Source organism: Eubalaena glacialis, chromosome 9, assembly GCF_028564815.1.
Source record: "Eubalaena glacialis isolate mEubGla1 chromosome 9, mEubGla1.1.hap2.+ XY, whole genome shotgun sequence".
Classification (NCBI taxonomy): Eukaryota; Metazoa; Chordata; class Mammalia; order Artiodactyla; family Balaenidae; genus Eubalaena; species Eubalaena glacialis.
The window spans coordinates 5,806,579-5,830,066 of NC_083724.1; the positions used below are offsets into that span (position 1 = coordinate 5,806,579).

Consider the following 23,488-nt stretch of genomic DNA (forward strand, 5'->3'; position numbering starts at 1 on the left):
GGAGGAATTGGGAGACTGGGATTGACACATATACATTACTGATACCATGCATGAAATAGACAACTGATGGGAACATACTGTATAGCACAGGGAACTCTACCTAATGCACTGTGGTGACCTAAATGGGAGGGAAGTCCAAAAGGGACGGGATATCTGTATGTGTATGGCTGATTCACTTTGTTGTGCAGTGGAGGCTAATACAACATTGTAAAGCAACCATAGTCCAATAAAAATTAATTTTAAAAATTTTTAAATTTTAAAAAGCTATATGTGGGTGTAGGAGGGGTTATGAAAGCAGATACATTTTTATCTTTCCATAACAAACAAAAAAAGCTATAGGCACCCCAATGTTCATGGCAGCATTATTTACTATAGCTAAGCCATGAAAGCAACCTAAGAGTCCACCGATGGATGAATGGATAAAGATGTGGCATATATATACACAATAGAACATTATTCAGCCAGAAAAAAATGAAATTTTGCCATTTGCAACAGCAAAGATGATCCTGAGGGCATTATGCTATGTGAAATAAGCCAAAGAAAGACAAATACCATATGGTCTCACTTATATGTGGAATCTGGAGAAAAAAAAAAAATACGACCCAGTTCACAGGTATAGAGAACAGACTGGTGGTTGCCTGAGGTAGGAGAGGTGGGCGAAATGGGTGAAGGGGGTCAAAAGGTATAGATTCTCAGTTATATAATAAGTCATGGGGGTGTCATGTACAGCATAGTCACTATGGTTAGTAATACTGCATTGCATATTTGGAAGTTGCTCGTAGGGTAGATATTAAAAGTTGTCATCACAAGAAAAAAATTTTTGTAACTATGTGATGATGGACGTTAACTGGGTTTATTGTGGTGATCAATTCGCAATATATATAAACATCAATCGTTACATCTTACACCTGAAACTAATACTATATGTCAATTATGCCTCAATAAAATTATATATTTTTTTAAATGAAAAAATAAGGTTTCATTTAAAAATAATAAAGACCTTAATAGTTGAGAGATACACATATTCATGGGTAGGAAGATTAAGTTTCTTAAAGATGTCAGTTATCCCCCATATTAATGTATATATTTCAAAACTATTCCAAAGAAAGTCCCAACAGGATTTTATATGGTTCTTGACAAGTTTATTCTAAAAACGTTTAAGAAGGAATTTTCCACTTCTGGGAATGGCACACTAGGTAATTCAGACCAGCCATCCTGCTAGGAAAGCTATACCAAGTATTTTTAAATCCCTGCCTGAATTCATCAGAGAGAGGGCAGGTGAAGGAAGAATTACTGGGCCAAGATTCAGGAGGAGACAGAAATCCAGGGAGGAAGCCTGACATTTGGGGTCACATTCCTGCCAATTCCAGAAGAGGTGTCTGAGAAGCTCGGCAGCACTTCTGAGAAGAGGGAGATTTAAAAAAAAAAAAAGTCCAGAATTCATATTTTGAGACCCCAAAGGAGATACCTTCCAGCTGTGTGACTACGAGTATACCAGCCCTCACAGCCCTGTACCAAACCAGCTTCAGTCTGGATTCCTAGCACCCAGGCACCTGCCAGGAGCAAATGCAAAGCCTCACTGGAGGAGGTTGACATCATCCTAGGCCTCAATATATTTAATTTTTCATATACAACAAAAAATAACCAGGAACACAAGGGGACAAAGAAGCATGAACAGAAGAAGACCAGAAACAATGGACAGAATCAGACCTGCAGGGGCTGGGATTCTGGAGTTACCAGATGTAGTTGTGAAAGCACAACACATACTCTGTCTAGGTGTAAGAGAGAACTGAGAATTTCAGCAAGTAATTGGAAAATAAAGGGAAAACGGAAATTCTAGAACCAAAAAATGCATTAACTGATATAAGGAACTCAGTGAATGTGTTTAACAAAATTGGGACTTCCCTGGTGGTCCAGTGGTAAAGACTCCGCCTTGCAATGCAAGGGACGCGGGTTTGATCCCTGGCCGGGGAACTAAGATCCCACGTGCCGCGGGGCAACTAAGCCCACGCGCCACAACTACTGAGCTCGCACGCCTCAACTAGAGCCCACGTGCCGCAAACTCTAGAGCCCACACGGCCCGGAGCCTGCACGCCACAGCCAGAGAGGGAAAACACATGCACCACAACTAGGGAGACGCCCATGCTCCACAATGAAGAGCCTGCGTGCCAACGAAGATCCCACATGCCTCAACGAAGACCCGATGCAGCCAAAAATAAATAAAATAAATAAATAATAAATCTTTAAAAAAACAGAATTAGTGAACTGGAGATAGATTAGGAGCTAGGGGTGGAATGAAGCCTGAAGAGAGAAAAGTATAGACAAAACACAAGGCAGGAAGAGATGGGATGAGAAGCCTAACTGGAGTAGCAACAGAAAAGGAAAAAACAAAGTAGAAGCAACGTTCATAGCGGTATTATTCACAATAGCCAAAAAGTGGAAATAATCCAGATGTCCACCAACTGGCCAAAGGATGAACAAAACATATTTCCATACAATGGAACACCAGTTAGCACTGAAAAGGAATGAACTGACACACAACGTGGATGAACCTCAAAAACATGGGTATGAAGGGTGCCAGATGCAAAAGACGGTATATTTCCTGCTTCTGTTTAAATGAAATGTACAGAGAAAGCAAATCTAGAGACGGAGAGCAGACCGGTGGTTGCCTGCGAGTGGAAACAGACTGCAGATGTCATGAGGGATCTTTTGGGGTGATGGAATTGTTTAAAAACTGGTTCATGGCGATAGTTACACAACTTTGTAAATGTACTAAATTTAATGTTATACTCAGAATGGTATGTAGATCACACCTCAGTAAAGCTGTTTATAAAGAAGTTTCCAAAACTGATCGTGCCGGTTATCAGTTTCTCATTCCTCACGTCCACGTCTCCCGTTTATCTGCTGCTCTGCAGGGAGCATTTCCCGTGTGCAGGGAGCGCAGGGTTTTGTCCCTGGAGGGGTCCTGCAGCAGGCGCCGGCTCCAGGCGTGGAGACTGCTTTTTTCTTCTCACTCTGACCGCAGGGCTACTAGAGGCACGTGTTGGGAGGCATCCAGTGCATTCTGTCCCAGCCACGCCCTCTACCCACACCTTGCTGTCTCTCGGCAAGCCTGCAGCCCAGCCTGACCTGCTCATCCTCTCACTGTGGCCCCCAGGCCTTGTGCCACCCTGTACGCATGCCCAACTGCCAGCCTCGGCTCACCCAGCTCTGAACCAGCTGTGGCCTGGGTGACCCAGTGTTTCTCAGCACGCCCAGTGGACTGACCACACCTTCTGCAACGAGCTCCGAATCCCAGCATGGGGACTTGGGCCCTCCTGAGATCTGCTTTCCTCGGGTATTCACCTTCACCCTTGGGTAACTTTAGCACTCCCTCTACACCCTCATAGTCGCTCTTCTCTCACAGTTAATAATTATATTAATCTTTCTCTGTTCAAATTACTCCATAGTTTATGCCTTCTGATTGGTCCTTGACTGAAAAACATCAAGCCCTAAATTCAAGAAGCCTTATGAATCCCAAGCAGGATAATTAAAAAGAAATACAGTGGTCCCTCAGTATCCCCACAGGGGATTGGTTCCAAGACCCGCTTTGGATACCAAAATCCACCAAAGTTCAGGTCCCAGAGTCAGCCCTCTGTACCCACGGGGTCAGCACCAGAGTCAACCTCAAATCTTAAACAGTATGTGACCCCGCAGCTGGTTGGGCCCACAGATAGGGAGGGCTGACTGTACACATCTAAGCACAGCATGGTTAACCTTCGGAAAGACAAAGACAGAACATCTTTAAGCGGACAGAGAAGAAAAAAAAAAGGACACATTACCTTCAAAGGTAACAGTGAATGAGACTCCCCAGTAGAAGCACCTGGGGAGAGAAGTCGATGGAATACCTTCAGTACTGAAAGAAAATCACCAGCCACACTTCCATACTCATTCTAAATCTCTTTCATGAATGAAGGTAAAAATCACGATATTGTCAGACAAACAGAAACAATTCATCACAAGCAGACCTACACCAAGACAAGACTGAACAGTGTTTTCAGGCCAAACGGAAATAATCCCAAATGAAAAGTCAGACATGCAGGAGAGAAGGAAAAAGCCACAAAAAACAGTCAACATGTGGGTAAACCTAAATGAGCATGAACTGTATAAACAATAATCGTGTCTCATGGAGGTTTAAAATATGGAGAATTAAAATACAAACCAACAGTGTGTGATTCAGGAAGAAGACACATGGAGTTAGAGTATTCTCGAATTAGTTCTTGAATTGTCTAGAAAGGAGGAAAAGTACTAGGCTTTCAGAAGTCAAGAATGCAAGTGTGTAGTCTCTAGGGCACCACTATAGAGTGAAAGAATGCATAACTGCCAAGCCGATAGAGAAAAGATATAAGGTACACTCATCAAAAAGATTTAACAATTTCTAAATATGTATGCATCTAACTACATAGCCTCAAAATATCTAAAGCAAGGGCTGACATGGAGAAATGGACAAATCTGAGATGCTAAGGGGAAGTTTTAACACACCCCTCTGAGGAACACTGTAAGAAATGACTAATCTTTTTTTTTTTTTTTTTTTTTTAGAAATGACTAATCTTACACAGCACTTCCAAAAAGAAAATGAGAATCCCTTCCCAACTCTTGTAATGAGACCAACATAACCCTGCTACCAAAACCATAAGCAAAAATGAAAATTACAGATCAATTTCACTTATGAACACAGATGCCAAAAACCCTAAACAAAATATCCACAATCTTCGATACAGAAAAAGGATAATACATCATGATCAAGATGGGTTTGTTCCACGAATGAAAAGTTACTTTAACATTTGAAAATCGACATTAAGTCACCATATTAACAGAATTAGATAATTTTCTCAGTGGATATGTGAAAGTAATTTAACAAAATTCAATATCCATGCATGATTTTTAAAAACTATTAGCAGGGCTTCCCTGGTGGCACAGTGGTTAAGAATCTGCCTGCCAATGCAGGGGACACAGGTTCGAGCCCTGGTCCGGGAAGATCCCACATGCCGCGGAGCAACTAAGCCCGTGGGCCACAGCTACTGAGCCTGTGCTCTAGAGCTCGCGTGCCACAACTACTGAAGCCCGCGCACCTAGAGCCCGTGCTCTGCAACAATAGAAGCCACCACGATGAGAAGCCTGCGCACCACAACGAAGAGCAGCCCCCGCTCCACAACGAAGAGCAGCCCCCGCTCACCACAACCAGAGAAAGTCCGCGCACGGCAACAAAGACCCAACACAGCCAAAAATAAAAATAAATAAATTTATTAAAAAAAAAAAAAACTCTTAGCGAAATAGAAGAGTACTTCCTTAATCTGAAAAAGGATGTCTATCTTTTACAAAAAAACAGAATGTTGAAGCCTTCCCTTTTGAAACAAGGAAAAAGATAAGGCTGCCCACTGTCAGCACTGCTATCCAGCATTGTACTTGGGGGGCCCCAGCCAGTGCAGGAAGGAAAACACACGAAAGAGTAAGGGCTGGAAAGGAAGGTAAGAAGCTCATTATATATAGACGGTAATACTGTGTAAATAGAAAATTCAACAGAATCTCCAGAGAAGTTACCAGAATAAGTGAATTTAGAAAGTGTGCTGGGTTCAAAGTCAATCATCTAGAATCAACTGCATTTTCGTACACTAGCAAGTAACAAAAAAATATAAAAGTGATATTTATAATAGCATCAAAAAATCAAACACCTAGGGATACTAACAAAATGTGCAAACTTTCTGCACACAAAAAAAATCAAGGGAACTGTTTAAACGACCTACTAAACAAATAAGGAGATTCACCATGTTTGTTGGAAAACAGCACTGTTAAGACGTCTGTTGTCCCCAAATTAATCTATAGATTTAAAGCAGAGTCAAAATCCCAGTTTTTTAGGAGGTAAAAATTGACATATTAATTCTAAAATTTATTACAAATACAAATGATTTTAAATGACCAAGAATCTTAAAGATGTCAGGAGGACCTGACCCACTCAATGTCCAGACTTACTATCAAGTCCCAGGCATGAGGTATGATAGTGGTAACAAGAGTAGACAAATGGATCTCTAAGATCTAGTCCAGGTGGGTGGCAGACCTAAATGTGAAGAAAACCCGAAAAGCTTCTAGATCTTGAAGACAACATAAGAGAATATCTTCATGACCTAGGAGTAGGGAAATTTTTCTTAAGCCTTAAAAAAGCATTATCCAGGGCTTCCCTGGTGGCGCAGTGGTTGAGAATCTTCCTGCTAATGCAGGGGACACGGATTCGCGTCCTGGTCTGGGAAGATCCCACATGCCGCGGAGCAACTAGGCCCGTGCGCCACAGCTACTGAGCCTGCGCATCTGGAGCCTGTGCTCTGCAAAAAGAGAGGCCACAATAGTGAGAGGCCTGCGCACCGCGATGAAGAGTGGCTCCCGCTTGCCGCAACTACAGAAAGCCCTAGCACAGAAACAAAGACCCAACATAGCGATCAATCAATAAATAAATCTTTAAAAAAATTAAAAAAATTAAAAAAATTAAAAAAATAAAAAAATAAAGCATTATCCATAAAGGAAAAGATAAATTTGAATATATTACAATTGAGAACTTCTTTTCTATCGGATGACACCATTAAGAGAATGAAAAGGGAAGCTACAAAGTAGGAGAGGATGTTTGCAATCCCTGAATCTAACATAGGACTCATATCTAGAAAACACTAAAGAACTCCTCTGAACTGATAAAAGAAAGACATAAAAATGGGGACAAGACTTAAACAAGTACATTATAAAAAGAGATCCAAACAGCTGATGAGCATATGATAAAAAGCTCAGTAGCATTCGTCAGAAAAATGCAAATTAAAGGCACAATGAAATACCACTACAGTTTTAACGACCAGAAGCACTCAAATGTAAAAGATTGACAAACACCAGGGATTGATGAGTTTGTGGAACAACTGAACTCCCATCCGTTGCTGGTGGGAATGCAAAACGATGCAACCACTTTGGAATGGCAGCATCTGATTGAAGCTTTATCTTACACACTCACAACTTCCTCAGGAGAGCCTTTCTTTACCACTCTCCAAGGCCAAACACCTCTAGGCCACACCGGAGTGATTCTAAGACACATATTTGAGCATCTCTGAAATCAGGGTGCACCCTAATGTAATCAGAGCTCTCATTCCAGATTTGCCCCAGTCACCTCTCCTTCATGGCCCTTTAGCCACAACACTGACAAATGTCTGTCGAAATGGACTGTCTTCTTCACTCCTGTGAATCCTGAAACTGGAATTACTGGGTCAAAAGACATGCACATTTTTTCCAGTTATTTTTTAATTACACAACAAATGAATACACCCATATTCTAAAATTCAGCACAAACCCTCCTAGTCCCAGCCCCTCCCCAAACGCAGCCACTCTCAGCAGTCTGCAATATATCCTCCTAGACTCTGTTCTTTGCACTTACATGCATATTAATATATGGTAACACATATTACTAGTAGCTACCATTAGCCTACTTTCCACAAGGATGGTAGCAATACACATCTACCAGTAATAAATGAGAGGGTCAGGCCTTCGCCACCTCTAGAATCAATCTTTCTAATTTTTTCCCAATCTGATAAGTAAAAATCATCTCATGGTTTAAGTCTGTACTTCCCTCATACACAGAACTCAAATCCATCTCTTCCTCGTATCTGGAATTCCAGATTTTAGGAGGTCTCCCCTTCCACACTGCCTAACACCCTGAAGTTATACAAATATTCTCCTAAGCTTTCATCTACGATTGGTAGAGCTTTATTTCACACTACTTAGCTCTTTAATCCATCTGGAATTTATTTTTACATACAATAGAAGGAGAATAATTATTTTTCCAACCAGAGCGCCAACTCTGCTTACTGTCGGCCCTCCCTGACTCACTCAATTAAAATGCCATTTTGGTCAGATGTTAATGTCCCATATATACTTGGAATGTTTTCTGGACTTTGTTTTTCACTGATCCACCTCTGTGGCAAAGCCATACTGCGCCTTGTTTGTTGTAGCTTTATCGTAAGTTTCAAAATCTGGTGAAGAAAGTCCTCCCTCATTAAACTTTGAAAAATTATTAGCAGTTTTTGCACATTTTCCTTCCATATTAATTTTTAAAAACATCTTTTTCAGTTTTAAAAGCTTGGCTTTCTTGTTGGAAGTTCATTAAATCTGTTTATTTAAGAAAGCTAGATATTTTTATGATACTACATCTTCCTCTCCAGATATTTTGTTCTTTGCTCTTTTTAGAGGAGTTTGGGCCTTTTTGAGCACTAGCTGTCCCGGACTCCTTGTACCTTACAATACATGCACTTTCCTTCCAAAAAAATACAATAAAATTATTCTCTTCATTTGGATCTGGATCTTTCCTGTTAAGTCTATTCCTAGGTTTTACTGTTTTTATCACTATTGTGAGTGGAATTTTAAAGTTTTTCCACTTTTACCTGAATATTGCTATTGACTATTGTATGCTCTGTATCCAATCACTTCTCTGAGTTCTCTTATTTTGATTTTTTCATTGACTCTTGGATATTCTAGCTAGAGTATCACTTTGTCTCTTCTAGCTTTCACACTACAAATTTCATTTTGCTGTTTTTTACATGAGCTAGAACCTCAAAACAATGTTGAACAGAGACTCTAGGGGGCACCCATGGCTTGGTCCTGGTTAGTGGTTTTAGTAATTTCCCACTTAACACACGATACGCTGTTGGTTCATCTACCAGCTTCAGCGGCACCTGGGAGCTCATTAGAAATGCAGGATCTCAGGCCCTACTTACTGAATCAGGATCTGCATTTTAATAAGATTTCCCAGGTGTTTCATAATGTACTTTCAGGTTCAAGGCACACTGGTCTAGAGGGTTTCTTTCTATTCTGATTTTAGGTAAGAGTTTAGCAACAGGAAGAGCTAGGGCAGTTGGGGTCTACCAAATGCTTCTTGGCATCTACGGACCCCTAAAATACAGCTTCCTCCTTCTTTTTCGCGGCAATCATGCATTTTAGGGTTTGATATCCTAATTCCGGGCCACGCCATGTCCTAGACCGTGAGGCCACCTCTCAGGCTCCAAGCGTCATCACTCCTCACCTACTTCCGCATCCCCATCTCTCCAGCCCCTGGACCATTTCGAGGGCCGAGATGGGCTGTCGTCCTGCCTCAGCTCCCAGTGCTGGTCAGTGCTCAGAAGGCACCTGATTTCACTTGAGCTCTCAATCTTTTACGGCTCAGCCAGGGGGCCCCCTTCCTCCTCTCTCCATGCAGATGGATTTCCTTGCTCTCTCATCACCTTTGGCCCGCGAAAGACCCTACAGAAATTCCCGCCATCGGTACCCAGCGGCTCCACCGCCACGTGCACAAGTCAGACACCGCGCTGCACAGACTGGGCAAACCCCAGCATCTCAGAGGGGCCGGCGTGGGAGCCCCAGGGCCCAGCTGTGGACAGATGCATCCCGCTCGCCCTACAGTGACCCAGGGCGAGCAACAGCCCCGACGCAGCAATGAGACGCTCTGCCCAGGGTGTTGCTGTTTGTTTACTGACCGGACGTCGTGGCCTTGGTTTCTGGACACGGGGTCATCAGGAGAGAGCCTGCCCCACCGGACGGGGCTGGGACGCAGTACGACCGGCCAGGAGCGACCCAGGAGAGAGGAGGCCGCTCCTCTCAACTCCCCAACAGGGAGAAAGAAAGCCCAGCAGCTCTGCCCTGCGATCCCAGGGCTGGGCTGGGCGATGGGGAGGCCGGAGGTGGCAATGTCCTTCCAGATGGCGCTGAGGACAGTGAGGGCACTGGTCCCTCTGCTGGTCTCTCAGGGGTCAAGTGAAGGCCAGGGGCATGGGGGCACTGCCAGCACAGTTCCAGGAAGACCTCAGGCCCCTGTACCACAGCTGGGCCTGGGCCCTGGGGCCACCTCGGGCTAGGACACTGCCTGAGGCCACCTGCAGGGGCAGAGGCCCAGCCATGAGCGTGCAGAGGGCTGCAAAGCCCACCTTCTTCTGAGCCTGCCCCAGTCCCCTCTGGGTGACAGATGGCCACCAGCAGGGATCCAAGTCCGCAGAAAGAGTCTGGCCAGGTCAGGAGTCCCTGGGTGTCCCGACGTCCCCGAAGGAGCCACCAGCCCTCAGGGCAGGTAGAGTGCTACCACCACGTAGATGACCCAGCTGGTGGACACGAAGACCCCGAAGAGCAGGCTGAAGAGCACAAGCGAGCGGGCCTTGCGCGAGGCCTCCTCGGCCTGGGCCAGGTCCCCCCTGCCCAGGGCCGCACGAGTCTGCAACGAGACGGGGGGGTGAGCGGACACAGAGTCCCCGCTCCCTCCCGGAGGCACCGTCGGGCCCGGCCCCAGTGAGCAGACTGGACCGCTGACCCCGTGAGGCGGTCAGGGGCCTTCCCTGGGCCACAGCTCGCAAAGGAGCAGGAGCGATGGAGGTGGTAGCTGCCAGCCACGGGCCTGAGCCAGACCCGCACCCTCCGTGCCATCGCCTACCATCCTCACAACAACCCTGAGTTTGGTGTCATCGTTGTCCCCACTTTGAAGATGAGGAAACGAAGGCTCAGAGAGGTTAAGTGACCCCCCTAGGGCCACACAGCTGGTGGTGGAGCCAGAATGGACAGGCAGGCAGCAGCCTCCAGAGTCCCGCCTCTGAGCTGTCCTGAGAGCTTCTTTCTCCCCACAGCCCTGTCTTGCTTATGACGGGGGAGCTTGACCATGGAGGGAGGTCAGGGCTGTCACCAGGTCAGCCTTGAGCAAAAGCCCCAGGGCCTTCCTACTCTATTAGAATGTCCTCACACTGGCATCGTGCTAAGTCCCCAGGGTCTAACCTCTTGCCTGGCCATGGTCAGAAACAATCAGGAGGGAGGGATGGAGGAAGAAGAAAGAGTGTTGTCGAGATGGTGGGGGGGGTGGGTGGATGGATGGATGGATGGATGGATGGATGGATGACAGGGATAAGGTGGTTGGATGAGTAGACAGATGGGTGCATTAATGGATGAACAGAGGGGTGTATGGATGGATGAATAGATGGAGACGAGAGAGATGGTGGATGGATGGGTGGGTAGTGGGTGAACAGACAGACGGGTAGCTAGACAGATGGAGGTGCATGGGTAGAAGTGAGTGGATGGATGGATGGCAGTCTCCACCCAATTAAACACAAGCCCCCACCGGACAGGCAGTTCCCTGGGCCTTAATCATCCACACCTTCAGTGTGAATTGTTTCAGTTGAATTTTCTAGGGCAGATCTTGAGTGGTAGGGAGCACAGACGACAACTGGGCACTGATTTCCCAATCCTGCCACCCTTCTCAGGGGGAAACTCCAGGGGCCCAGGGGCTGCAGGCTGGGAGGGCTGTACCGAGGACCGCGCCACGCCCACCTACCTCGTGGGAGTAGACGACGGCCATGAGCCCGGTGAGCAGGCAGCAGAAGAGGGTCACCAGCACGGACTCCATCATGTAGTCCTTGGGCAGGGGCCTGTGGTCCACGGTGGCCGGGGCTGGCACACCGGCCACGGGGCTGTTGTACTGTGAGGGCAGAGGCCACGGCGTGGTTAGGGAGCACGCAGCCTGCGACAGCCGTGGACCCGTCACTCCACCCACTGCCAAGCCCCACCCAGTGAGGCTGCGGGTCGCCCAGGGGTCAAGGCCCCCCTTCTGCCCGCTCCCGCAGCCCCCCCAGCCTGTCACTCAGCCCCCAGGAGTCTCAGGGTTCTGCCCTCTACAAAGTGCTCAGTCCAGGGTCCAGCCACCAGTGTCTCCATGTCCCCACTGGGTCCCCACCAGGGGGGACCTCGAAGCTCTCCTCCACAGGCAGCCAGTGTTTTTTTTGTTTTGTTTTTTCCTAAAAATCTAATCAAGTCATCTCCTACCAAAGGCCCTGGGGACCCTCACAGTGGATCCCACCTTCCTATCCTCCCCTCCCCACTAAGCTGAACCAACCACCGTCATTGCCAGAACACACCAGCCTTGGCCCCCTGCACGCCTCTGCTGTGCCCTCCTTCTCTCCTCTGCCTCAACTCTCCTATTCATCCCGTAGAACCCAGCTCAAATGCCCCCACTGCTGGGAAGCCTCCCGCTCTCGCCCAATCCCCAAGCTGAGGGAGCCCTTTTCTACTGTGCCCCTGGGCACAGAAGCGTCCCCTGCCGGGTGCTTGTGGTGACCTCTCACCGCCTGTGCGCCAAACTCTCCAGCCCAGGGAGGGAGGGACGGAGGGAGGGGCGAGGGGGGAGGAGGGAGGGGCGAGGGGGGAGGAGGGAGGGGCGGGGGGGGGAGTGAACGGGGAGGGGGCGGTGCCCGCGGCCTGACTCACCACCGGGAAGGGCGCGAAGAGCGGCTGCGCGGTGGGCGCGGGGAAGAGCGGCGCGGGCGGGGGGTACAGGGCGGAGGCGGAGGGCGCGGGCGGGAAAAGCACAGGCTGCGGGAAGGGCGGCGGGTAGAGCAGGTGCGCGGCCTTGGGGTCGGGCGGCGCGTAGGGCGGGGGCTCGCCCACGAAGCCGATGTTGGGGACCCCGCCGGCCGCCGCCTTGGGCGCCTGCCTGGCCTCGCCCGCAGCCTGGGCCTGGTCCTGGGCAGGGGGCGTCGCCGAGGCCTCGGCCGGGGGATCGCCGGGGGTGCCCTCCGGCGTGGGGGCGCTGCCTCCGTCCGCGGCCGCTTCCTCGCTGGGCCCTCCGTCCTCCTCCAGGAGCTGCGGGCGGCGAGGGAGCTGCGGGAGCTCGGGGCGCGCGGCGCTCCCGGCGTCCTCGGGGCTGCCGCCCCCCTTCGCGTCCGCTCCTGGGAAGAAATGGCAGGGGTGGTGAGCCCCCAAGAGGCCTCCCAAGAGGTGGCAGTCCTCCCCCCAAACTCCAGAACACAGCGCCTCCAAGGAGAAAGTCACAATGGCCGTGCCGATCCTGACCCCTGGTGAACCCCGCACTCAGGCTTCTCCAAGCTGGGCCCTTGAATCTTTCCCCAAAGTGCAACAATAGGACAAGAAAACCAAGGCTCAGAGAGGTGAAGTGCCTTCCTGGTGATCACACAGCCAGTACATATGGCCGGCTGGGATGGAAGGCAGGCCTTGCCCACACCTGCTAGCCCCTGGTCCAGATTGCCCCTGCTGGGAGGTGGCCCTGCCCCCACGGTCCTGCTGCCGCAGCCGATTGAACCAGGGAAGAAGCTTCAGCCCAGGGCAGCCCCCTCATAGGCTGTGCTGAGACACCGTCCAATGGGGGCTGGTCTGAGGAGATTAGCTGTGCCAATCACGTTCTCGGCTCTGGAGTTGTCGGACCCCGGCCAAGCGAGTGACTTCAAAGAGCCAGGAGGTCACTAAGGGCCAAGTGTCTACTGAGGCAGAGAAGGAACAGAAACAGGAATGGGGTGGGGGAGGGGCAGGGAGAGGCCAGGAGCAGTGGGCGGAGAGCAGCCCACCCAGCAGCTTGGAGGGCGCTCAGAGGCCCTCAGCTGCCCAGCTGCCTTTCCCTCCCTGGTCTTGGCCTCCAGCATCTATACCATAAACTCTGGAGGCACCCCAGCTGGTCCCAGCAAGTCCTGAAGGTCCCCCTGCACCTCCTGAGAGCAGTTCTGACCAGCTGAGCACCTCTAGGCCTCAGGTAGATCCTGGAGGAACAGCCTGGAAGGGTCCTGGGGCAGACCCCATGGACCTGGGTGGGCATTCAAGGACCCACAGCAGTGACAGGCAGCCCAGAGCCCAGGGCCCAGGGTGTGGCTTTGGAGGTTCATTTCCTAAGTGTCTTGAAGGGTTACAGAAGGCAGAGAATTAAGTAAACCAGACATGACAGTGACGGCGCTGGTGAGGGTGGAGGAGCCTTGCTGAAATCCCCCTCCCATCCTTCCGCCCACCTCCACCTCCCATACAGCTGGTGGGTGGAGTCAGAGGCCAGGGATCCTTAGGGGAGGGATACCCAATGGCAGGGAGTACTGAGCCCCTGAGAGCTCCCCACCCACTTCCTCCAGCAGCCAGGGTCTCACTCAGGGCATTTCCTACACACCCATCTGGTGTTCATGCCTCCACACCTCTACCCATGCTGTTCCCTCTATTTCTCTACCCCTTGAATCTGGACTTGACCATGTGACTTGCTTTGGCCAATTAATAAACATCTTGCACACAGAGGCTTTAAAAACCTACATCTCTCCACATTACCAGGGGCTGGTGAGGGATGAGGAGTTCGTGTTTAATGGGGACAGAGTTTCAGTTTGCGATGATGAAAACATTCTGGAGGTGGAGGGTGGTGATGGTTGCCCAAAAGCATGAACGTACTTAATGCCCCTGAACTGTATACTTATAAATGGTTAAAATGGTAAATCTTACATATATTTTACTGGTTTTTTAAAGCCTCTCTCTCCTGCTGATCACTACTAAAAACGCTAGACAAAATACAGAAGAAACTACCCAAAGACCCTGAAAAGTGAACAAAAGCAAGCAGATTGTGGAGTGCAGTCAGAACGCAGAAGTGACCATAAAGGGGGTGAATTTCCCATTTTTTTCCTCTCATTTCCCTTGAAGCTCAAAGCTCCAGTCACAGAGCCACGTGACAGAGCACCAGAATGAGCAGCTAAAACTCCACTGGAAACTCTGTCATTCTAGCCAGAGGAACCAGGAAAGGGCTCCTGCAGAATGGAAATAGTGGGGAAATCCTAGAGAGGAAGTAGCTTCAGAGGGGGATCCCCTAGTTTTGTATGTGAACTGGGGTGACCAACGTATATCAGCTTGCCCAAGACTTCCCCGGGTTTACTACTGAAAATCTCGCATCCAGGCAAACCCCTTAGTCCCAGGCAAACTGGAATGGTTAGTCATCTTAGAATGGATCCACACAAGTCTTAGACTCACCCTCAAGCTGCATGTGAAGGGGACAGACCTAGACCAGCATAAGAAAGACTTTAAAAACTGGACCACTAAAAAAGCCAAAAAATGATTAACAAAATGGCAATAAGTGCATACCTATCAATTACTTTAAATGTAAATGGACTAAATTCTCCAAAAGACATGGAGTGGCTGAATGGATAAAAAGACAAGATCCAACTATATGCCGTCTACGGGAGATTCACTTCATATGTAAGCACACACACAGGCTGAAAATGAAGGAATAGAAAAATATATTCAATGCAAAAGGAAACCAAAAAGCTTGGGGTAGCTCTACTTATATAACAAAAAGAGACTATAAAACAAAGACTGTAATAAGAGACAAAGAAGAGCATTACAAAATGATAAAGGGGTCAAATCCAACAAGAAGACATAACATTAGTAAATATTTATGCAACCAACATAGGAGCACCTAAACATAAAAGCAAATAATAACAGACCTAAAGAAAGAAATCGACAGCAATACAATAATAGTGGACTTTAATACCCACCTTACATCAATGGAAAAATCATCCAAACAAAAAAGAAAAAATCAATAAGGAAACAGTGACCTTAGAGGACATGTTAGACCAGATAAACTCAACAGATATATACAGAATATTCTATTCAAAAGAAACAATACACATTCTCATCAAGTGCACATGGAACATTCTCCAGGATAAATAATGGTAGGCCACAAAGTAAGCTTTATAAATTTAAGAAGATTGAAATCATATCAAGCATCTTTGCCAACCACAATTGTATGAAACCAGAAATCAATTACAAAAAGAAAACTGGAAAATTCACAAATACGGAGGTTAAACAACATGCTACTGAACAACCAATGCGTCAAAGAAGAAATCAAAAGGAAAATTTTAAAAAATACCTTCAGGGACTTCCCTGGTGGCGCAGTGGTTAGCAGTCCATCTGCCAATGTAGGGGACATGGGTTCAATCCCTGGTCTGGGAGGATCCCACATGCCACGGAGCAGCTGGGCCCATGCGCCACAACTACTGAGCCCACACGCCACAACTGCTGAAGCCTGCGTGCTTAGAGCCCATGCTCTGCAACAAGAGAAGCCACAAGAGAGAGCCCGGGCACAGCAACGAAGAGTAGCCCCCACTCGCCACAACTAGAGAAGGGCTGCACACAGCAATGAAGACCCAGTGCAGCCAAAAAATAAATAAATAAATAAATACCTTCAGACAAATGAAAATGGATAGAACATACCAAAACTCATGCAATGCATCAAAAGCAGTTCTAGGAGGAAAGTTCATAACAATAAATGCCTATACAACATCAGAAATCTCAAAAAAAACACTCTATACCTCAAGGAACTAGAAAAAATGAAGCCCAAAGCTAGCAGAAGTTAGGAAATAACAAAGATCAGAGTGGAGATAAATAAAATAGAGATTAAAAAGACAATAGAAACTATTAAAGAAACTAAGAGCTGGTTCTTTGAAAAGATAAACAAAATGGACAAATCTTTAGCTAGACTAAGAAAAAAAGAGAAGATTCAAATAAATAACAAAAAATGAAAGAGGACACGATACCACCAATACCACAGAAATACAAAGGCTCATAAGAGACTACTATGAAAAATTACATGCCAACAAATTTGCCAACCTAGAAGACATAAATTCCTAGACACATACAATCTGCCAACACTGAATCATAAGAATATCTGAACAGACTGATTACTAGGAGACTAAATCAGTAATCAAAAACCTCCCAGCAAACAGAAATCCAGGACCAGATGGCTACCAAACATTCAAAGAATTAATACCAATCCTCAAACTCTACCAAAAATGTAAAAGAGGCAGAAACACTTCCAAACACATTTTATGAAGCCAGCATTACCTTGATATCAAAACCAGAAAAGGATGCCACAAGAAAAGAAAATTACAGACCAATATCCCTGATAAACATAGACGTAAAAATCCTCAACAAAAAAATATTAGCAAACAAAACTCAACAATACATTAAAAGAGTCATACATCATTATCAAATAGAATTTATTACAGAGATGCAAAGATGATTCAACATCTGCAAAAAAATCAATGTGGTATACCACATAAACAAAATGAAGAACAAACATCACATGATCATCTCAATAGATGTTGATAAAGCATTTGACAATTCAATATCTATGTATGATAAAAACACTCAACAAAGTGGGTATAGAGGAAATGCACCTCAACATAATAATAAAGGTCACGTACGATAAGCTCACAGCCAATACCATATCAATGGTAAAAAAAAAAACTGAAAAGCTTTTGCTTTAAGATCAGGAACAAGACAAGGGTGCTCACTCTCACCACTTTTATTCAACAGAGTATTGGAAGTCCTAGCCACAGCAATCAGACAAGAAAAAGAAATAGAAGGAATCCAAATTGGAAAAGAAGAAGTAAAACTGTCACTATTTTAGATTACATGATATTATATATAGAAAACCCTAAAAACTCCACCAAAAAACCTTTAGAATTAATAAATGAATTCAGTAAAGTTGCAGAATATGAATTCAATATACAAAACTCTGTTGCATTTCTATACACTAATAGCAAACTACAAGAGAAATTAAGAAAATAATCCCATTATCAAATAGAATAAAATACCTATCAAATAGAATACTTAGGAATAAATTTAACCAAGCAGATGAAAGATCTGTACACTGAAAACAATAATCCCTCAGTGAAGGAAATTGAAGAAGACAAATAAGAGATAGTCTGTGCTCATGGATTGGAAGAATTAATGTTGTTAAAATATCCGTACTACCCAAAGCAATCTATAGGTTCAATGCAACTCCTATCAAAATTCCAATGGCATTTCTCACAGAAGTAGGAGAAACAATCCTAAAATTTGTATGGAACCACAAAAGACCTCAAATAGCCAAAGCAATCTTGAGAAAGAAGAACAAAGCTGGAGGCATCATGCTCCCCAATTTCAAACTATATTACAAAGCTACACTAATCAAAACAGTGTGGTATTGGCATAAAAACAGACACACAGATGAATTCAAAGAAGAAAGAGCTCAGAAGTAAACCAACATATATATCATGAATTAATTTATGACAAAGGAGCCAAGAATACACAATGGGGAAAGGACAGTCTCTTCAATAAATGGTGTTGGGAAAATTGGACAGCCACATGCAAAAGAATGAAACTGGACCACTATCTTACACCATACCCCCAAATTAACTCAAAATGGTTTAAAGACTTGAGTGTAAGACCTGAAACCATAAAACTCCCAAAAGAAAACATAGGCAGTAAGTTTCTTGACATCAGTCTTGACAATGATTTTTTTAGATTTGAAACCAAAAGCAAAGGCAACAAAAGCAAAAACACACAAGTTGGGATTACATCAAACTAAAAAGTTTCTGCACAGCAAAGGAAACCATCAACAAAATGAATTGGCAACCTACTGAATGGGAGAAAATATTTGCAAATCATATATTTGATAACAGGTTGATATCCAAAGTATATAAAAAACTCATAAAACTCAATAGCAAAAAATAAACCCACAATTAAAAATTGGGCAGAGGGGTCTTCCCTGGTGGTCCAGCGGTTAAGACTCCACGCTCCCAATGCAGGGGGCCCAGGTTCGATCCGTGGTCAGGGAACTAGATCCCACAAGCATGCTGCAACTAAGAGCCTGCATGCTGCAACTAAGATCCCGTGTGCCACAACTAAGACCTGGCGCAGCCAAATAAATTTTTTTTAAAAAACTGGACAGAGGATCTGAGCAGACATTTTTCCAAAGACATAAGGGGGGCCAACAGGTACATGAAGAGATGCTCAATCAGGGAAATGCAAATCAAAATCACAATGAGATATCACCCCACACCTGTTAGAATGGCTATCATCAAAAAGAAATAACAAGTGTCGGTGAGGAGGTGGAAAAAATGGAACCCTTGTGCACTGTTGGCGGGAACATAAACTGGCGCCACCACTATGGAAAACAGTATGGAGATTCCTGAAAAAATTTAAAATAGAACTACTATATGACCCAGCAATTCCACTTCTGGGTATTTATCTGAAGGAAACAAAAACACTAAGTCAAAAAGCTATATGCACTCACATGTTCATTGCAGCATTATTTTCAATAGCTAAGACATGGAAACAACCTAAGTGTCCACCGATGGATGAACAGATAAAGAAAATGGTATATATCTAGACACACACACAATAGAATATTATTCAGCAGAATGAAATCTTGCTATTTGCAACAACAGGGATGGACCTTGAGAGCATTACGCTAAGTGAAATAGGTCAGACAGAGAAAGACAAATACTGCATGATCTCACTTACATGTGAAATCTGAAAAAATAAATAAATAAATAAAAAACCTGAGTTCATGGATATAGAGAACAGATTGGTGGTTGCCTGAAATGGGGATGGAAGTGGGCAAAATGAGTGAAGGGCGTCAAAAGGTACAAACTCAGTTATAAAATAAATAAGTCCTGGGGATGTAGTGTACAGCATGGTGACTATAGTTAACAATACTGTATTGTTGGGACTTCGCTGGTGATGCGGTGGATAAGAATCTGCCTGCCAATGCAGGGGACACGGGTTCAATCCCTGGTCCAGGAAGATCCCACATGCCGCGGAGCAACTAAGCCCGTGCGCCACAACTACTGAGTCTGCACTCTAGAGCCTGTGAGCCACAACTACTGAGCCTGTGTGCCACAACTACAGAAGCCCATGCGCCTAGAGCCCGTGCTCCACAACAAAGAGAGGCCACAGCAATGTCTCAGCCCGCACACTGCAACGAAGAGTAGCCCCCACTCGCCGCAACTAGAGAAAGCCTGCACACAGCAACAAAGACCCAACGCAGCCAAAAAACAAAACAAAACAAAAAAACCTTAAAAAAAATACTGTATTGCATATTTGAAAGTAGCTAGAAGAGTGGTTCTTGAAAGTTCTCATCACACGAAAACAATTTTTCTAACTATTATGGTGATAGATGTTAACTGGACTTATTGTGGTGATCATTACACAATATATACAAATATCAAATCATTACATTGTACACCTGATATTAATGTAATGTTATGGCAATTGTACCTCAATAAAAAAAACAGAAAACTGGACCAAGATTGGAAATGCTACTCATAGAAGGTGAAACAACTAGTGATCTGAAACTACCCAGGTTGATTGCCTACTAAAACAAAACATATCAAGACTTTCCAGGGAATTATAACAGGACTGAGAATCTACACAGCATGATATTCACAATGTACAGGACACAATCCCAAAATCATTCACCATACAAAGAACTAGGAAAATGTGACCAGTCCTCAAGGGAAAAGACAATCAACATATGTCCACCTGGAGATGACCTAGACGTTGGAATTATCAGAAAAAGCGGCTGTTATAACTAGGCTCCATGAGGAAAGATAAACACACTTGAGAAAAGCTCTCAATAAAGAATTATAAAGTTTGATGGGAAAAAAAGGAACCAACTGGAAATTTTCAACTAAAACACATAATATCTGATTTTTTTTTTTTTAATTCACTGATTGGTCTCAATATCAAAATGGAGGTGACAGGGAAAAAAAAGTCAGTGAACTTGAAGAAACACCAATCCAACAAACAGATTAAGGGGAAAAAAAAAAAAAAAAAAAAAAAGAATAGCGCCTCAGGGACCTGTGTGGTAACACAAGAAGGTCTTCACTCTGTGTGCCAGTCAAGTCCCAGGACAGATTTTAGGAAAAATATATTTGAAGTAATAATGGCTGCTAACTTCCTAAATGAGGTGAAAGACAAATTCATAAAACTCAGAAAATCCAGAACAGGCACTCTGTGGGAGCAAACCACCCAGATACATCATCATAAAACTTCTCAAAACCAAAGATAACAACAAAGCCTTGAAAACAGGCAGAGAAAAACGACACGTTATACACAGGGGAACAACAATTTGAATTTCCATAGAGAGTCAAGAGACGACCGAGGTCAGAAGACAGTGCATCAACCCAGAAATCGATATCTAAAGGAAATGTCCTTCAGGGACTTCCCTGGTGGTCCAGTGGTTAAGACTCGGTGCTTCCAGAGCAGGGGCGGGCGGGTTTGATCCCTGGTTGGGGAATCAAGGTACCACATGCCACGAGGCCAAAAAAAATAAAATAAAATAAAACATAAAGGAAATGTCCTTCAGGAATAAAGGCATGTATTCATTTTCTATTGCTGTATAACAAATTATCATAAATATAGTGGCTTACAACACCCATCTACCTCACATCCATTATAATGACTACAATCAAAAAAAAAATAAAACCCAGAGGCTAGGATGTGGAGAAATCAGAGCCCTTGTGCACTGTTAGTGGGAAGGTAAAATGGTGCAGCCATATGGCAATTCCACAAAAAATTAAAAATAGAATTTCCAGGGAATTCTCTGGCAGTCCAGTGGTTAGGACTCGGCCCTTTCACTGCCGTGGCCTGAGTTCAATCCCTGCTCGGGAAACTAAGCTCCCACAAGCCTCACGGTGCGGCTAAATAAATAAATAAATGTTTTAAATAAATAAATAAATAAAAATAGAATTTCCACATGATCCAATAATTCCACTTCTAGGTATATACCCAGAAGAACTGAAAGCAGGAGCTTTAAGAGATATTTATACACCCATGTTCATAGCAGCACCATTCACAAAAACTAAAAGGTGGAAGCAACCCAAGTGTCTACCAACAGATGAATGGATAAGCAAAGTGTGGTCTGTTCATACAATGGAATATTATTCAGCCTTTAAAAGGAAGGAAATTCTGACAACAAGGAGGAAACTTAAGGACATTACTCTAAGTGAAATAAGCCAGTGACAAAAAGGCAAATATTGTATGATTCCACTGTCTGAGGTCCTTAGAGTGGTCAAACTCAGAGACAGAAAGGGGAATGGTGGTTACTAGGAGCTGGGATAGCGGGGGGAATGGAGACATTATTTGATGGGTACAGAGTTTCAGCTTGGAAAGATGAAAGAAGTTATGGAGATGGATGGTGGTGATAGTTACACAACAATGTAAATGCATTTAGTACCACTGAACTGTACACTTAAAAATTGTTAAGATGATAAATTTTATGTTATGTGTATTTTACAACAATCTTTTTTAATGGGGAAAAATTACCAAAATGCTCATGTACTAACTCACAGTTCTGTAGATCAGAAGTCCAGGCTGACTCAACTCAGGGTCTTACCAGGCCAACATCAAGGTGTCAGTTGGAATGGGCTCTTACCTGGAGCTCTAAGGATGAATCTATATGCAAGTTCATTCAGGTTGTTGGCAAATTCCAGTTCTGTGGGTCTGAGGTTCTCTGCTCCCAGAGGCTGCTCACCGTCCTTCCCATGTGACTATTTCGATCTTTAAAGCCAGGGATGCACATCAGATCCCTCTCATGCTTCAAAATTCCCTGTCTTCCCTTCTACTACCAGGTAGAGAGATATTTCTGCTTTTAAAGGGCTCACCTGATTAGGTCAGGCCCACCCAGGAAAACTCTCTGTATTTTAAGATCAACTGACTTGAGACTTTAATTTCATCTGTAAAATCCCTTCACAGCAGTACCTATACTAGTGTTTGATTGAATAACTAGGGAAGGGAAACCTGGGTGTCATCTTTAGAGCTCTGCCTACCACAAGTAAAATAAAGTCATTCTCAGATGAAAGAAAACTAAGAGAATTCCTTGCCAGAGACCTTCTGTTAACAGAAAGGCTAAAAGAAGTTCTTTGGGCTGAAAAGAAATAATACCAGAGGTAAACTTGAAACTTCAGAAATAAAGGAAGAACCACAGATGTATAATTATTGGGGTGAATATAAAAGATAATGTTTTCCTCTTAAATCCTCTAATATATGACAGTTGAAGGCCAAAATTATAACATTTTATGATGAGTTTGCAATGTGTACAGATGTATTACACATGAAAACTATAACACTTATTAAGCTTATAAATGGATGGGCATGAGGGTAAAGAGACCTCTAAGGTTACAAGGTTCTACATTTTACTGGAAGTGATACAATACTAACTCTTAAGTAGACTATGAAAAGTTAGGTATGTATTTTAACCCCTAGAGCAACCACTAAAAAAATAACATGAAGCTATGCAGCCAAAACACCAAGAGATAAAATGGAATACTAAAAAATATTTAAGTAATACCCAAAAAAGGTAGGGAGTGGGGCACAGCACGGGAGTGGAAGAGGCGGAAACCAGAGGAACAAAACAGAGGCAAAGAGAAAACAGTAATAAAATTGTATACTTAAATGCAACCATATCAATAATTACTTTAAATGCTGATGGTCTAAACTTTCCAGTTAAAATGCAGATTGACATAATGAATAAAAACCAAGACTTACAAGCAACCTACAATAGATAAACTTTAAATATAAAGATACAGAGAGCTGAAAGTAAATGGGTGGAAAAAGATATGCCAAATAAACAGTAAGCAAAAAAGGCTGGAGTGGCTCTTTTAATACCAGATAAAATTGGCAAAGCCCGGGCACCTAGAGCCCATGCTCCGCAGCAAGAGAAGGCACCGCAATGAGAAGCCCACGCACCGCAACGAAGAGTAGCCCCCACTCGCCACAACTAGAGAAAGCCCGCGCGCAGCAACAAAGACCCAACGCAGCCAGAAAAGAAAAAAAAAAAAGTCAATGTTAAATAAGATGTGGTGTATATATATATATATAT

At 44.6% G+C, this 23,488-nt stretch overlaps 1 protein-coding gene across 1 annotated transcript in view; it reads right to left on the reverse strand.

The window, feature by feature from the left end:
- PRRT1B (proline rich transmembrane protein 1B) overlaps positions 1-23,488 on the reverse strand; it is a 45,052-nt gene that overhangs the window by 13,135 nt on the left and 8,429 nt on the right. The window contains exons 4-6 of the mRNA XM_061199160.1: positions 12,295-12,755; positions 11,366-11,509; positions 9,534-10,261 (exon numbers count right to left, since the gene is read on the reverse strand). Of these exons, the coding sequence (XP_061055143.1) occupies positions 10,112-10,261; positions 11,366-11,509; positions 12,295-12,755 (755 nt within the window). The 3' untranslated portion in view covers positions 9,534-10,111. The remainder of the gene's footprint in view (positions 1-9,533; positions 10,262-11,365; positions 11,510-12,294; positions 12,756-23,488) is intronic.